Source organism: Euprymna scolopes, chromosome 40 (genome assembly GCF_053919585.1).
Source record: "Euprymna scolopes isolate OS-2025 chromosome 40, ASM5391958v1, whole genome shotgun sequence".
Lineage (NCBI taxonomy): Eukaryota > Metazoa > Mollusca > Cephalopoda > Sepiida > Sepiolidae > Euprymna > Euprymna scolopes.
This window is the reverse complement of record NC_136521.1, coordinates 13581742-13600466: the sequence shown is the minus strand read 5'-3', so window position 1 is coordinate 13600466 and position 18725 is coordinate 13581742. Positions and strand designations below refer to the sequence as shown.

Below are 18725 nucleotides of genomic sequence, written 5' to 3'. Positions count from 1 at the left end.
AACTATATATATATATATATATATATATATATATATATATTTATAAATTTGTGTATGTATGTATGTGCATATATATATATATGTATGTGCATATATATATATATGTATGTGCATATATATATGTATGTGCATATATATATATGTGTATATGCATATATATGTGTATATGCATATATATGTGTATATGCATATATATGTATGTACATGCATATATATATATATGTATGTGCATATATATATGTGCATATATATATGTATGTATGTGCATATATATATATGTATGTGCATATATATATATGTATGTGCATATATATATGTATGTATGTGCATATATATATATATATATATATATATATATATATGTATGTATGTATGTATGTGCATACAACCTTTGAGATTTTACACAACCGGTCGCCACAGTCGATTGAAAACTTTTTGGGGGCGACTAAAAGTCGTAAATCACTCACCCGCCAGTCGATAAAATTTCTTTAAATAAAGAAACGGGGGGGGGGGACTCATTTATTTTATGACCCTCAAATATGCAGTGACTTAGAATGACCTATATCTCATCATTTGTGAATTCTTTCATCTGTAAGACCTTGGAATATCGTATTGAAAAAAGAGTGGTCATGCTAAAGGTTAACAAGAGGTCAAATTTACACATTCGGCGTATAGTCAAAATGGCGCCTTCATTTAGCTCTCTGATTTTGAAATTCATTTGGAAAAAAAATTCTTTGACGCTACAACTACATACACTTCATGCTTACAAAAGTAAAGACGAGTATTTGAAAGAGGAAAAAACGCATCGTTCCGTCAAGCACGCACCAAAAATTAAATTATACAACAAGTAAGTAATCAGTTTCGCTTCAGTTTTGTTTATTCGTAAACAAACATTATTTATTCCAGAGACGATAGAAATGTATCAGGATATAAACAAATCTGGACATGAATTATAAAAATGTAAACACATAAAAATATCAAAACGGCTGATTATTAGTAACATGTTATACATGATATAATATTTCGACTTATGTAAAAAATAAAAATATAGAATAAATGTATAAAAAAACCTTTATTGTTTCATTAACAAAGCTATTTAATTACTAGGTTGATCTATATAAATTTCGCTGAAATGTTCAATGCTATATGATGCGAAATGTCCATTTTTATTATGATCTCGCTTCAAGTTTTGTTGAGTAATTATTGTAAGTAACTATTTCTGATTATGAGCTGCTGGGATGATTGTGTGTTTCAGAATATTTTTCAATTAGAGACTTCATATTGAAATGTTTTAATGAACAAAATGAATCTCTAATATTTGTTTTGCATTTTAAAATATATTTATTTCAAGGGTGTGATTTTACATTATGTTTTCTTTGTGTATAAAGTTAGATATATTCGTTTTCTAACGGTACCAATAAACACAGTCTTGAATTATTTATATTTCAATTGTCATTTTGATACTACGTATCAGCATCCGAAGAAATGATTCTTATTTCGATGGAACAATAATATGAATGATGCTATATAAAGAAACTGGTGTTGTATTTTAATGTTTTGTTGAATATTTACTGAAATGTTTGTAGTAATAAAATAGTTGATTTACAACAGTTAAAAAAATATTTTCTTGTTAGATTATACACACGGTAATTTTTTGAATTGTTGTAAAATTATTTATTATTATTGACTGAAACAAAGACATAAAATCGACGAGTAAAAATATTTTGGGGCGAGTTAATTTTCCCTCACACTCGACCAGCGGTCGAGTGATTTTTTTTCAAATCTCAAAGGCTGTGTGCATATATATATATACTGTTGTGTCTGCACAAATGATTAACAAGAACACGGAAAGTAAAGGTATACAATAATATATTAGGAAGAAAAGTTATATACATATTTACATGTCTTCAGATATACTTCAGTTGGAGATATTCCGGCAGGTGGCATGTTGCATGTCTTATTGGAGGCAACATAGGCGTCTTGCCTATTTGGCGGTCGTTGCTGAACTCTCCCGATATTGGTGATTAATACCTTTATATATCTCACTCACCCACCTATGTTAATTAGTGGGCGTCTCCACAACACCCCCTCCCAAGATTTGAAGTCGTGTAGATTTCAATATCTTTTTCTCTTGGGGTTCATTATAATTGGTTCTGTAAACTTTCTTTTCCTTCCCGATCTTCTCGGTTCAGGCATGGTTTGTGGTGGTTCGATATCAAACGCTTCGTATAGTATATCAATTGGATCTTCCTTTTCATCAGGTTTGTCATGTTCGTTGTTTTTATATGATGTTTTCTCAATTGATTTTGATGTCTTTTGTGCATCCCTTTTGGACCTTTTATCATGTAGACCACGTCGCCGATACATTTATCTACCGTACCAAACTCCCAATATGAAATATTATTTTTCATATATTTAAAATATACACGATCACCAGGTTTAAACCTATTACGTGATGTGTGCGTAGTTTGATGGACGATTGCTTGATTTGGTATTAATTTATCAAATGGTGATTTTATTTTTCTAGCAAACATTAATTCTGCTGGCGATAATTTTGACAGTGTATTTGGGTTCTTAGTTATCCTGTATATTTGCAGAATTTGTTGTAATGCTTTATCCGCCGGGTTCCCTATTGATTTTCTAAGTGCACACTTTATCGTGTCTACGAACCTTTCCGCTAATCCATTTGATCAAGGGTGGAACGGTGGTGTAGTTATATGTTTTACCTAAGAAGTGTCACAAAAGTCCTTGAAATCACTTGATGTAAATTGTGTTCCGTTATCTGTGACTATAATGTCTGGCACACCAAAACGTGCAAATATTTCATACGGAAAACTTATTGTGTTATTTGTCGTCGGATTCTTGAAATGCTTTACTTCAGGCCATCTGAAAAAACTATCTACTATTATTAGGTAGTATTGTCCTTGGGTCGGTCCAGCAAAGTTTATATGAATGCGTGACCATGGATGGTCAGGTTTTTTTCAAGGTTTATGGACTATCGGTGGTGCCTTTGCGGCTAACGCACAACCTTTACACTTGTTTACTGTTAGTGCAATATCCACATCCATGTTACGCCAGTAAACGTAACTCCGCATAAGTGCCTTCATCCTATTTATACCCGGGTGTCCTGTACGAAAATCACGTAAGATCTTTTTCTGCGAGGTTTTCGGGATAACAACTCTTTCACTATATAATAAAACATCATTGCATACGGAAAATATGCTTTGCGTTTTTTCATCATTTTCCCTTATTTTTTTCTTTATGTCTGTGATGACATCGTCATTTTCAGCCTCCCTTTTTATATCGGTTAACGTGACTGGTAATTCTTTTATTATATTCGCCACCATGTTTTTTTCCTCATAATTGGAACGTATAGCTGCAATTACTGAATCTTCAAGGGTTTAATCCCTTTTCGGTATAAGCCTTGACAGGCCATCTGCATAACCTATTTTTTTGAATCCAGATCCTTTATTTGAAAGTCGTAATTTAGCAAGATCGTACCCCAACGGAGTAGGCGATTTGCGATATATACTGACAAGCCCTTTTTTGAGCCAAAGATTATCACTAGGGGGCTTGTGATCTGTTTCCAGTATAAAGTATCTCCCATACAGGTAATGGTGGAATTTCGTCACCGCAAAAATAATGCTTAACCCCTTTTTTTCTATTTGAGAGTAAGCCTTTTCTGCCGGAAGTAGTGTCCTTGAGGCGTGAGCTACAGGTTTCTTCGATCCATCTGGCAGGATATGCTGTATACATGCTCCTATACCATACGAGTTTGCGTCGCTCGCAACACTTATTTCTAATTTTGGGTTGTAATAGGTTAAAAATAGATCGGACATCAGCATCTTTTTAATTTTCTCAAATGTGTCTTGACATTCTTTTGTCCATATCCCTGGTGTTTCTTTCTTTAATAACTCATTAAGCGGAGCTCTTAGATCGTGCATTCTTTGATAAATACTTGGTAGTAGTTTGTGAGACCTAAGAAGCTCTGTAGAGTCGTCATGTTATGTTGTGCCGGCATGTTTTTAATTTCTGTCGATCTTTCCAGGTCTGGGCATTGACCGTCTTTATTTATTATTTGCCCTAAATATTTGATTTCGTCTAAAGAAAATTTGCATTTATTTTCTTTCACCTTGAATCCGTATTCGTTATGAATTTGTGAATACTTCTTTTAGATGCTCTTGGTGTTCACTTATGTCATCCAGGTATGCACAAGCACAATCTATTCCGTTCAGCATTGTATCCATTGCTTGTTGGAAAATCGGTGGTGCGACTTTGATCCCGAAGGGTAGACGGTTGTATTTGAGCAACCCTTTGTGCGTGTTAATGCATAATATCTTTGAGCATTCTTCTTCCATCGGAATTTGTAAATAGGTGTTGGACAAATCTATTTTTGAAAAAATTTTGCCACCATTTAGTCTGGCAAATATCTCCTCAGGACTTGGTAAAGGGTAGTGGTGGTCTTTTAATTTATCGTTTAGGCCCGTAGAAAATCTGCACAGACTCGAATTTGTTCTGACTTTTTTTTTACGCTAGTTTCGATTTTCGATTAGATGCCTCTTTTTTCGAATCTATCTAGCTCACTATTTATTTTGTCTAAACCGGCAAACAGTACATTCCGTTTTTTCTTAAACACTGGTGTTGCATCCTTTTTTTAGCTTGAACGAAGCCTTAAATTTATTGCATCTTCCCAGTCCAGTAGTAAATATTTCTGGGAATTTCTTTTTTAGATCGTTTTTAATATTTTCTGATGTTGGGGTGTAACTGGTTATTTGTCTACAAAAAGTGTTCATTGGTTTATCCCAAAGATTGAATTTTTCAATCCAGTCAATTCCCACTAGGTTCTCGTTTTATTTAATTACAAAGATTTTCAATTTCTTCGTCGTGCCATTTAAATTAATGGGCAGGATGACCTCTCCTTCGAATTTTATTTCGTCTCCTGTCACTGTTCGTGCACCTTTACTTGACTTTTGAAGAGTCGGTTTAACTAGCTTTTTCCAAGTGTTGACGTTTATTAACGACAAATCCGATCCAGAGTCAAGCTGAAATTTCACTTGTTTGTCGAAAATATTTACTGATACATATTTTCATGAATTATTTTTCCCTTTGTCGTTTGTTCTCATTTGGTGTACTTTATTTTTTGTTCTGCAGCAAACACTCTTATGTCCAACTTTATCGCAATAGTAGTACCACCTGATATTTTTGTAAGGACAATCCTTTTCCAAATGTTTTTCATCACATCTCCTGCAATTATTACCTGATACTGTCTTTTTATAATTCCTTTGATTATTATCGTAATTTCGTTTTCTGTAGTTATTATATTGACTATTATGGTAATTCCGTTTTCTGTAGCTATTATAATTTGAGTATTTATAATTTGGGTATTTTTTTTGGATTTTGACTAGTCTCAAAATTTCTTTGTCCTAAGTTTCTGAAAGGTTTTTTAATCTTCCTAATGTACGCCACTCCTGCTTCTTCTATATCCCTGGAATCTTTTTTAGTGATACTGCTCTTTGGCAATCTTCTGCTAATTTCTGCAATATCAGGCCTTGTTCTATCTCTAATTTTGAGAGAACGCGTCTTCGGATCTCTGAATTTTTTGTGGATACTAGACCCTGTGCAAAGATTAAGCATTTGAAATTGTCCACCGTGAGTTCTGATAATTTGAAGTTGTCGCAGTTTATTGTTTACTACTGACGCGTATGTCAGGTAGTCCTGCTCATCAGTTTTCTTAAGATTCATACATGAGCATCTCTTGTGGAAAAGAGACATATTTGGTCCGAATAACTCTTTAAGAAGCTTTACGGTCTCAGCAAAATCTAACTGATTCGTTCTCCTTGGCAATATGAAATCAACAAATTGTCAATGTTCACTGGTACCAAGCTTTCGAAGTAATAAACTTATTTTCTTTCCATTTGGCCAGTTTTTGCAGTCTGTTTCGAAAATATCTTCATACCTCTTGAAGTATGCATCAAAAGTTTTATCCTCTTCCAGTACGTAATCTTTCTAATAGTTCTTTCTGTTCAAGTTGCATCTGCACGAACCTTTCTTCCTGCCTTTCTAGCCATTTTATGAGTCGTTCATTTTGTCTTTCGTCTCTTTCTGCATATAGTGCTTGCTGTTCTTTTTGTAGGATCTGCTGATTCTGCATGAACTGTGTCATTATTTTAGCCAATTCCTCCATCTTGTTTTTTTTTTTTTTTCAAAGATTAGAAAAATCAGTCTATTTTACTAATTCACTTTTTACAATAACTACGAACAACCGTTTTTAGGTTCGCTTTTCTTTCTTTTTGGTTTTGTGTCAACCGAATTCTATCGATATATTATTTTTTGTGTTGACCCTTTCTTTTCCCCTTTTTCTACTGAGGGATAAGAAAAATGTATTTTATTTTTTCTCTTAATCCGTTAAGTTTTGATTATGTACAAAAAAAAAATCCTTTCTTGGTACAGCTGAAAAAATACCACTTTTCTCCTTCAAGACAATTTGCATAATTTAGTTCATGGTGTACTAGCGAAAACACCTTTTTTTTTTTTTTTTTGACTTTCGTAGTCACTTTGAAATGGTCACTTTTTTCCTTCGAGACAATTTGCATAAATTAGTTCACGGTGTACTAGCGAAAACACCTTTTTTTTTCTTTGACTTTCGTAGTCACTTTGAAATGGTTATTGGTATTTTGCTTTCGAGTATACAGTGTTCAAATATCGACAATTTTGTAGTTACTTTCGTTTGCTTTTCTTTTTGTTTTTTTGTTTTTGTTTTTTTTCGACCTTGATAAGTTTTCGCGTAAATTATTTTCGAATACTGTTATATATATATATATATATATATATATATATATATATGTATGTATGCATGTGCATATATATATGTATGTGCATATGTACGTATGTGTACATATATATGTATGTGTACATATATATATATATGTATGTATGTATGTGTACATATATATATATGTATGTATGTATATATGTATGTATGCGTACATATATATATATATGTATGTATGTGTGTATATATGTATGTATGCGTACATATATATATATATGTATGTATGTGTGTGTATATATATATGTATGTGCATATATATATGTATGTGCATATATATATATATGTATGTACATATATATATGTATATATATATGTATGTACATATATATATATATATGTATGTGCATATGTATATGTGCATATTATATATATATATGTGCATATTATATATATACATATATGTGTATTATATATATATACATGTATGTGTATATATATGTATGTATGTTCATATATATATGTATGTATGTGCATATATATATATATGTATGCATGTGCATATATATATGTTCATATATATATGTATGTATGTGCATATATATGTGCATATGTATGTATGTGCATATATGTGCATATATATGTGCATATTATATATATATATTTACATATATATGTGTATATATATGCATATATGTATGTGCATATATATATGTGCATATATATTTATGTGTGTGCATATATATGTGCATATATATGTATGTATGTGCATATGTATGTGCATATATATATGTGAATATATATGTGTATATATATGTGCATATATATATTTGTGCATATATATATGCGCATATATATATCTGCAGATATATGTGCATTTCATATATCTATGTGCATATATATATGTATGTGCACATATATATGTATGTGCATATATATATATATGTGCATATATATATATATCTATATACATATATGTATCTATGTGCATATATATATGTATATATATACATATATATGTATATATGTGCCTATATATATATGTATGTATATATGTGCATATATATATATATGTATGTATATATGTGCCTATATATACATATATTTATGTATGTATGTGCCTATATCCATATATTTATGTATGTATGTGCATATATATATGTATGTATGTGCTTATATATATATGTATGTATATATGTATGTATATATGTGCCTATATATATATATGAACTCTTTTTCTGGGTCAACGGCCAACTAGCACCGTGTATATTTATGTGTGTGTGTGTGTCTGTATGTGTGTTGGGGTGGAGGGGACTCTCGTAAGCCGTGGTGAAGGCAACCTTTCTAGGAGAAGCAAATCTCTGATTTAAAAAACCATAAAGCGGAAGACCATTACCCGCATTAAGCTGGTCTGCAGTTTAATTTGTTGCTGGCTATCTTGCTTGTTGCTGGATCTCAACATTTTGAACCGAGAGAGAGACTTAGCTGTCGTACAAAGCTAAGACTCTGTAACATCATATTTGTATAGATACTCCCTCAGGCATTTGGGCTCATGGATTTTAAATGTCTGAGGGAGTGGCACTCGTCTGACAAGACGTTGCAATCATCATATATATATGTATGTATATATGTGCCTATATATATATGAATGTATGTATGTGCCTATATATATGTATTTATGTATGTATGTGCATATATATATGTATGTATGTGCATATATATATGTATGTATGTGCATATATATATATATATATATATATATATATATATATATATATATATGTAGTAGAGATTTAGATGGCTATCACAATGCGAGGAATGAATTATTATTATGATAGCCTTCTAAATCTCTACTACATACCTATCCCACACAATGCTTCAAGTTAACTACATATCAATCCTATAAATATATATGTATGTATGTGTGTATATATATATATATATATATATGTATGCGCATGTATATATATGTATGCGCATATATATGCATGTATGTGCATATATATATATGTATGTATGTACATATATATATGTATGCATGTGCATATATATATATGTATGTATGTACATATATATATGTATATATGTGCATATATATATACATATATATATGTGTATCTGTGTGCATATATATATGTATGTATGTGCATATATATATATGTATATATGTGCATATATATACATATATATGTGTATCTATGTGCATATAAATTTGTGTATGTATGTGCATATAAATTTGTGTATGTATGTGCATATATATATGTAATGTATGTACATACAAATATATATATATATATATATATATATACATAAATTAATAAATGCTGAAAATTTTATTAAAATTGTTCGATGCTTGTGATTTTTTTAAGTAAATTTTGCACATGCTCACACAAATACATGCTTAAACAATCTTTGGGTCTTGGAACCCATTTTATTGGTTCTAATAAGCCATAATTTTCAAATAAATGATCAAGTAACTCATCTCTTATTAGGTTTCTGTCTATCACTCTCTTCCCGTGTCTTTGTATGTTGATTCAACTGCACTTTGATAGTTTTAATGTCTTTTTTTTTTTTTAAGTCTGACTTTCTCTCTTTAATTTACAGAGTCTAAATTTATCAGAATTATCTGACACGGTTGTGTGTTCATTCATGTAAATAATTTACGTGACTGAAATAGTAATTAATTACGTAAATATATATTTCACTTTTATTTTTTTAACAGGTGAAAATGGTGAGAGAACAAGACGCCGCATTGAAAGTAACAACCGACCTTCGCAGAACGGGTCGTACCATAATCAGGCTTATCAACAAACCCCAGTGAAATCCAGAGCGAGGCTTTCTCAGAGGAGCGTCAAATCATCTTATCTGAATAAAGAATCGAGCAGTCCTGCTGGTTCTGATACTCGGTCGCAAGACAATGATAGATTACGCCATAGACAGAAAAAGCCGGTCTCGCCACAACCAGAAGAGTCGGACTCTGAATCTGAAGATGAAGTTGAAAGGGTTTCGATCGGTTTAAATACAGATCCTGAAATGACCGATCATGGAGTCCAATGTGATGCAGAAGAAGAAGAACCTGAACAAACGCTGTCCAAACCATCAACTGTTCAAACATCTGTTGGTGTCGACAGCAGCCCGATGATAAATTCTCAGAGGAATTCACCTAGACCCAAACAGCATTATCGACCGCCTTCTTACGAGGAAGCAGTAAGCGACACAGAATATCCGGTAGTGAATACCGGTCAGTCGAGACCATCTTCAAAAAACCAAACTCGATTGCCATATGTCCATTACAGCAACCCTACTTTCCATCGTCCGGAGCCTGTATATTCTTTGAACCCAGAACGGCCACCATATCACGCAGGTCATTCACATCATAATCCGCTTCCTCGGATAGGAGATGATAACCACATTCCTATTTATTCGTATTTGGTCAATCGAGGATACCATATTGATGACCGACAGAGTTCTGGAGATTTAACAAGTCACCGTTCCGATTCCAGAATGGGGCACACAGATGATTCTGATTGCCCAGCTAATTTGGATTGTGGTGTTGAACTGATGCGGCGCTAATTTGAACCGAGGATCTGTTTCCGTTGAAATGATTCAAGGCATTCCTAAATTTTAAAAAATGTTATTTTAAAATTAATTTTTTAATCCTGTCTTTTTCCTTTTATTTTATTTAATGTTTTTTTTATATATATATTTTTTTTTACTTTTTCTCATTTTTTCCTATTGTTTCAAAAAATTAAAAAAATAAATAAAAATTTCTGAACTTTAGAAAATCGTTGGCCATTTTCAGCAAAATTTCACGACAACAGAACTGTTGATCACAAAAAAACAAAACAAGAACATTTTCTCAGGATTTTATCTATTGTCTGTTCTCCACGTGTTGAGAATTCTTTGATTCTTTAATTAATGGCCAGCACCTGGCCATTAATCTATTGAACATTCCAATTGGTCAGTAATGGCCATTTAAAACTGACCAAATTCCAAAACGTGTTTATATACTTTTTTTTAAAAAAGAATGCTTCTGCATCGACGAGTTTTTAATTATTTTTTTTTATAAATTTAACTTTTTCCCTCTTTTATTAAAAAAACTAGCAGGCCCCTGACATTGCCTGATCATAAAATATTTTATTTTAATTCATACAAAAACTGAGACATGCGCGAGTATTATGTTTTTCTAAACAGTTCACTTCTTGTATGTAAAAAAAAAAGCACTTGAGCTGAGATCGAAACCAAAACCTAAAGATAGTGAGTCAAATACGATAATCATTAGGCCAGCTTGACACGATATTTATAAAGTGTTTTCAAACTGGATTATTCTTAACATAAGGAATCTGTCATGCGAACCATTTATGCATGTGCACTTGTGAAACAGTTGACAAACAGATAAAAATCCGATGACCCCCCCCCCTACCACCACCACTACATACCAATTTTTCAATTTTTACCTCTTAGCAGCCCTTTTTTCTGGATGAAAACCAATTAAAGTTTTCCACATGTCTGAATCCCCTATATTCCAAATTTCAATCAGTAGATCAAAAATTCGTTAAGTATATAGATTGAGAAGTGTCCTCACACACACACACACACACACACACACACACACACACACACACACACACACACATACCCACACACATTCCCACTTTTATAGATTGGGGAACTTTACAAAACATTTATCCATTTTCAACAAGTTCCCTTTCTTCTAGAAAGGTGGGATCCCTCTACCGTGTTAGAAAACTACTCACACCTGAGAGTATCCTGTATCTCTACAAAGCCATTATTTACCTCTGCATGGAATATTATTGTCATATCTGAGCTGGTGCACCAACCCACAATCTCTCACTTTTAGACAGGGTTCAAAATAGTCTCCAATCTAATCGGCTTTGCACTATCAACCAACCTCTGTCTCATTGCTGTAATGTTGTAACCTGTGTCTGTTTTGCAAGTATTTTAATGGAATGTGCTCTGATGAACTCCTAGTACTTGTACCTGCTAGACTTTGGAATTCCTTCCCTGTTTCATGATCACAAATAATAGCCCCTTCGGTCCAAGTGGCAATACACCTTGGTTGGGGTTAAAAAAAAAAATTGTTTATTTTTGTTTATCTTTATTTTTTTTAGTTTTAGTATATATCTTGTAACTGGTGCTATCGGATCAGGCTGTCTGAAGATATTGGCTTCCTGAGACAAAATTCACCTAACATTGATGCTTTTTGTTTTTCTACTTCCTTTTGCAAAACTTAATTATGTTCTGCAAAACCAAAACCAAAAACAACAAACCACCTTTTCCCCATTTTCCTTCTTTCTCTTTCTATCTCCTCTGCTTCCTGACTGGTTTCCTAACTTAAAAGGTACCAAATATTAATACTGTAACCCTTTTCCCTCCCCTATTGTAAAACTCATTCATGTTCTGCAGGGCAGCAAACAAAACTGGAAAAAGAAAATCCACTACAAACTAGCGATCGAAGATACAAAGACCTTGAAGAATAAAACCTTCTACAAAATAATTGGATGCAGCATGAATACTATTTCCAAAATAACTGGATTCGGCATTAAATAAGTCGAGAAGGGTTGATATGCTGTAAAACAAAACGACGAAACCAAACCTGTCTTGTAAACATGCAGTCATTGATTTAAAAAAAGGATGTTAAATCCTAATCTTTCAGGATTTTATCAATTTTCATGTCCCCCCCCCCTCTCCAAGAATTCTTGGCTTTTTATTCCCTATAATTGATCAGAATGAACGAGTTTAAACTTTTTGCAAAGTTAAATATATAGAAATTAACATACAGCTGTTTTGATGAATCACGACTCTTCAGTGTAGCTTGACATGCCAAGTGTTTTATACTGAGATCAGAAACCTGTCTGGTTAGCAGCCGGGCTTCTTGCCTCTAAACACTACAAAGGGAAATTATAAAATTATTACATTTGTTTTTACATTTGCATTATCAACTACCGAGAGTGCTCCACTCTTTTACAAAGAGATATACTTTATGCTAAATCGCAATCATTTATTCCCTTACTAAAGAGCTTAACTCAACAATAATAAATTTGGCTTATCTGAATATTTTACTGCAGTTTCTGGGTATGTTCAATCTTCGCAAATTGTTTTAATACAATTCCTGAATGTTTGTATGCATTGGAATACAAATTAAAATGTATAAAACAATTCCAAAGATTGGACAAACTCAGAAACTGCAGTAAAATGTTCAGATAAACCACATTTATTCTTGTTATAAAACTATCTGATTAATATTGAGCACTTTTATATGTACAAAGTGTGTGGTAACAATTTTGAGAAATTGATTTTTATTTTATTGAACAAAAATACTCGTCCCAGTTTAAGAGTGAACCCTGTACATAAAATATATAAACATCCCACATTTCGACCCCTTATGTCTAGCAGCTGTGTTCTAAAATTAATAATGATCAGTTAATTAGTTTAAGAGTGAACCCTGTACATAAAAATATATAAACATACCCATCCCACATTTCGACCTAGCAGCTGTGTTTTAAAATTAATAGGTCCTGGATATGACCTTATACTATATCCAATGGTGAGGCCTCAGCTTGCTTGGGGAGTGTGGAGCCACCCCTTAATTGCCATTGCTCTCAGGTCCACTCTGGTAGTACCTGTTAGGGTCCCAACTATGGGTTAAATAGAAACTGACTTAAAAAAAAGAATGACTGAATATATTCTATTAAAAACTTTTTCTTCAAAATCACTGGATTCGACATTAAATAACCCGAAAAGGGTTGATATGCCATAAAACAAAAACAACCAATCAACCAACTAAAATTAATAATGACCAGTTAATTAGTTTAAGAGTGAACCCTGTATATAAAAATATATAAACATACCCTTCCTCCTACGTTTTGTGATTCCTGAACATATAAATATATAAACTTGAATTTATCAAGGTAAATATATATATATATATATATATATATATACACACACATTACTCCTCTAAAATCGATTCTAAATTTTAAGGACTCCTTACAAAAAACAAAATGGAGTTGCTATGATTATAAATCATTTATAAATTATAAAGAAATGTTGCAGATTTTTTTTTTTATTTTTATATATATTCCTTTTTAATAATAAAACTTTTCATTGAAATTCCAACTTCTGATATTAAAATATTTTGTAAAAAAAGTAAAATTTTTCCAATCAAATTTAAAAGAAAATTTGTTAGATGCTTGGATGAGAATTGATAACTTGGATTTATCTGACAGCAATTATACGGTATAGTTAACAAGAAAAGAGGGAGTGAAGAAAAAAACAGACAACAAATAATTGTTACCAAATGCAAGTGAATTTGTTACGTAGTTGGTCTGGGCAAATAACAGGACGATTATTATGATTATTATTCGATGAAATGTTGCATCCCTCTGCCTGTTCACAAAGAATTTTAATGATGAATGCTCTGACGAACTACAAGCATTTGTACTTCCCCAACGTGAATACTCCCAACAAACCCGACAAGTAGCTAAGTCCCACCCCTTCACAGTAGAGATTCCTAGGTGTAAGAAGGCCTTCTATTCCAATAGTTTCTTCCCCAGAACTGCTAGACTTTTAAACTTTCTTCTGGGATTCTGCTTTCCCAACTGTACTGATATGCAGAAGTTCAAATGTAATGTGAACAAACATCTTTCTACTCATCTCCCTTCATAATACCCCTGCAACTTATGTCCCCGATAGTAACCCCCCACTTCAAAGTGGCACTGTGCCTTGTTTGGGATGAAAATTTAATAAATAAAAGAAAAAAAAAATTGCTATTTGTAAAAATAGAAACAGAAATAAATGTTATCAAGGCAAAAGGTATTCACAGATAAAATTATTTATGTTAAAATAGTTTCCAAAAATGTTAACTTAATGAAAAGCAATGTTTATTTTCATAACGTAAACAAAAATATGTGATGAAGGTGGATCATCCAATTTGTGTCGTTGGTCACGAGGAGTTAATGAGGTAACAAGATAGTTTAGAGATACATGTAGGGAGTTAATCTTAATGGACAGACACGGAAGTCAGCAGGGGGGGGGGGAATATCAAAATGTTGACTTGTACAAAGAGAAAAGGGACCCAGTGTGGAAATAAATGATTATAGCCAAATATAATTCACGTATTGGCATTTCCCTTTTCGAATGAAAGGCATCTTTAATTTTAGGAAGCACAAAAGAAACATTGTGAAGATATGTCTTTTGCTGGTAATCCCGCAGACAATGCTATCTGTCTCTTTGGTAAAGACTGTCTGTGTAAGTTGTCATTGTCAATAGTTGTGTTACAACAAACAGTTATAAAAACACTAGAGGCGTTCAATAGACATTATATGCACATTCAAGGAACTCGACGATCACAATGTTAAAACAATATATATATATATATATATATATATATATATATATATATATATATATATATATATATATATATATATGAGCAAACAGTTAATAAAATATGTTAAAACTGTTTGCTCATATTATAAGCTCTATTTCCTATTTGGTTTTATCAAGCTTTTACATCTGCCTGAGATAATTTTATAAATATTAATTCTTTAATATTTATAATATACTTTAATTTTACCATCTTGGATCATTTTGGTAAATTTAATTGTAATTTTTATTTTATATATATATATATATATATATATATATATATATATATATATACGAGCAAACAGTTAATAAAACATGTTAAAAAACACTTTGAAAAAGAGTTAAAAACATATTTAATCTGAAAAGGAAACACTTGATAAGTGGATAGTCCTTAATCCGCGGAGTTTCGAAGAAATACTTTCCTTCTCATCAGAGGGTAGGAATTAGCAAAATGCGGGATCGGATTTTGCATGCAAAAGTATTTGATGAAACAACAAGTAAGTCAAAGATCTTACTTGATAACAAAAAAAATGAAGCAGAGGGAATATGGTGAAGAAAAAGGTGATTACACGTGAATGGATAGTCTGGTGGAAGATAATAATCCAGTGATGGTAAAATCCAAATATATAACTTCAAGAAAGTTAATTGAATTTCCATTTGCACAAGTAAAATCCAAGGAAATCCCGTAATTGGAAGAATTGTAATTTTTATTTTATATATATATTGTTTTAACAAAATCAAGACATCAAAGAATGGATTGATAGCAATAAATAGTGTATTCATCGTTCGTTACAATTGTTTCAAGACCATTCGGACAAATTCAAACCCTATATCGTTCGAAAATTTTCACAAGAACGGCCTCTCATCAGACGTTTTGTAAAAACACTTTTACAATGAACAATGTGGAATCCAATTCTTTTTTAAGGAAAATTATGAGAAAATATTTTACCTACATCTCTTCCTTCCAAGGTTTTTTTAAAGATTTTTATATTTACTTATTTTTGTATCTCTATTTTATATATATATATATATATATATATATATATATATATATATATATATATATATATTACAAAGGAGTTACCAATATCAAGGTCCGGAGGCCACTCGAAGACAAGGGTTAATGAGTGTATAATAATCAATGAGAAACTGTCATAGTAATCGTTAATAATGGGAATTGGGTAAATTAGATTACTTAAGAGGATGACTCATCAAGAACTTGTTTACGTTGGACTTGAAGATGACCATATTGTAGTCAGTTGGAAAGCAGGAAAACAGAATAGAGTTCCACAGGCGTGCAGTTCTAAGAAAGAATCTTTGTTCATGGAATCTATGTTTAGGCTTAGCCACAGATAATGAGTGAGGAAATTATTGATAGTGGTTTCAGCTAGACGAGTGTTTCGTATATGTTGTGCGAATCCGTTGGGGGAAGGGGGGGGGGGCACACCCGGTGCAAAGTTTGCGAATTAGAATAATTTTATGTTTTTTTTTTTAATAGAAATCACTCCAGACAAGGCATAAAGCCACTTGCTATAAGGAGTTAAAAAAAATATACATATATCTACACATCACAACGTTAAAGAGACATCAGTTATATATATAACTGATGTCCCTTGTAACGTTGTGATGTGTAGATATATGTATATTTTTTTTAACTCCTTATAGCAAGTGGCTTTATGTCTTGTCTTGTTTATATACACTCACTCGCTATATAACAAACTTACTTTTCTACTTACCTGTATAATTTGCATGTATGCTGCACAATTTATTATTTGTCCATTTTTATTGTCACTATCACTTAGCCAAGCAAATGCCGTTTCCATTATGACTGCAAATTTCAGTCTTAAAAGCTGATGATGATGATAATAATAGTAATAATAATAATAATTATTATTATTATTATTTTTATTAAAATGATGATGCTAATGATGATAATAATAATGATAATAATAATGATTATTATTATTATTATTATTATTATTATTATTATTATTATAATGATGATGATGATAATAATAATGTTATCGAAGAGATGGACAGTGCTGGAAATCTGGAGAGACTTGTTGTCACTCAGCTTCTAGGGAACAATAATCTGAGTGGCAAGCATCTTCAAAAATAGACTTACAACCCTCCTCCCCATTTACACCATCCCCACCAAAAAGAAAAAACATTTTTGTAATAAAATAACAGCCATGATGGAAACCACACACATTTGACGATAATAAGTGGATAAATCACACAATCAGTAAGCACACATAAAAACTTATGCAGATATACCAGGTGAACTAAGTGCAAAATAAATACAAACAATGGCACTTAAAGGGACAGTTAGAATCTTAAAAAGATCTCTCAGTTAACGGGAGAATGTCTGGCATTTGTTAGAATGCCCCATTCCCAAAAAACAAAGTAATAAGAAAATTAAAACAAAAAATAAGTAAAAAATAATTTTTCTTGCGTTTGGTAACAGTTATTTATTGTTTACTTTTTTTCTACAGCCCTTTTTTCTTGTTACCTATATTGTAAAATTGCCATTTTGCCTGTTATTCTCATTTTGGTCATTATATTACAGAATTGTTATGTCAAGCTATGAAATCTGTATGGAATTTGAAAATGACTTATGATAATACTTCAGAGATCGGGTTTGTATTACTGTACACATAGATTCGAAAACGTTGTCAAAAAACAAATATATAACAAATAAATGTTATCAAAGGCAAGATAAGTTACTTTTCTACCAAACTGGATATATTTTTCGTGTTTTTATTCAATGTAACATGTTTATTCAGCTCGAAAACCATACAGTGTTTACCGATGTATTAGAACATTCAAGATGGCGTCTGATTCTCTCTTTAACACGGTAAGTTTGGGAAAAGGTGTTATGAATAAAAAACCGGTTAAAATACTGTTAAAAACTCGCTCAATATATGTTACCGTGACATAGGTTGACATATATTTGGCGGGTTTTTAATAGTATTTTGTATAGTTTTTTTTATTTATAACACCTTTTCCCAAACTTACGGTGTTAAAGAGGGTGTGAGACGCCATCTTGAATTTTCCAATACATCGGTAAACACTGTATGTTTTTCGAGCTGAATAAACATGTTACATTGAATAAAAACACAAAAAATATATCCAGTTAGGTAGAAAAGTAACTTATCTTGCCTTTGATAACATTTATTTGTTATATATTTGTTTTTTGACAAATATTTCGAATCTATGTGTACAGTAATACAAACCCCAGAGATCTTTGCCACGTTCTTGAAAACAAAATTCCATCAATTATCACAATATTGGGCCAGTCATTCAGCTTTCACGAGCAGTATGCCAGTGTCAACCCATATCTGGACAGCTCATCTCTTTTGTGGCCATCCTCTAAACCTAAGTCTTGATTATATAGTTTGACTATAAAGTTCCCATGTTCAAAAAACTGCACCTGACCTGAAAAAGATGGGTGGTTACATCGGCGGAAACGTTGTGAATGTAATGAAAATGAGAATTAGTAGTCTCGTTACATTTTCTTTTTCAAAAGATGAAAAAAACTAAAAATGGATTTTTTTTTTTAATT

The 18725-nt window shown here is 31.8% G+C and overlaps 1 protein-coding gene across 1 annotated transcript in view; it reads left to right on the top strand.

The window, feature by feature from the left end:
* Window positions 1-10426, top strand: part of LOC145265378 (uncharacterized) — a 51121-nt gene extending 40695 nt beyond the window's left edge. The window contains exon 6 of the mRNA XM_080121170.1: window positions 9492-10426. Coding sequence (XP_079977296.1) covers window positions 9492-10342 — 851 coding nt within the window. The 3' untranslated portion in view covers window positions 10343-10426. The remainder of the gene's footprint in view (window positions 1-9491) is intronic.
* Window positions 10427-18725: the final 8299 nt, after the last annotated feature.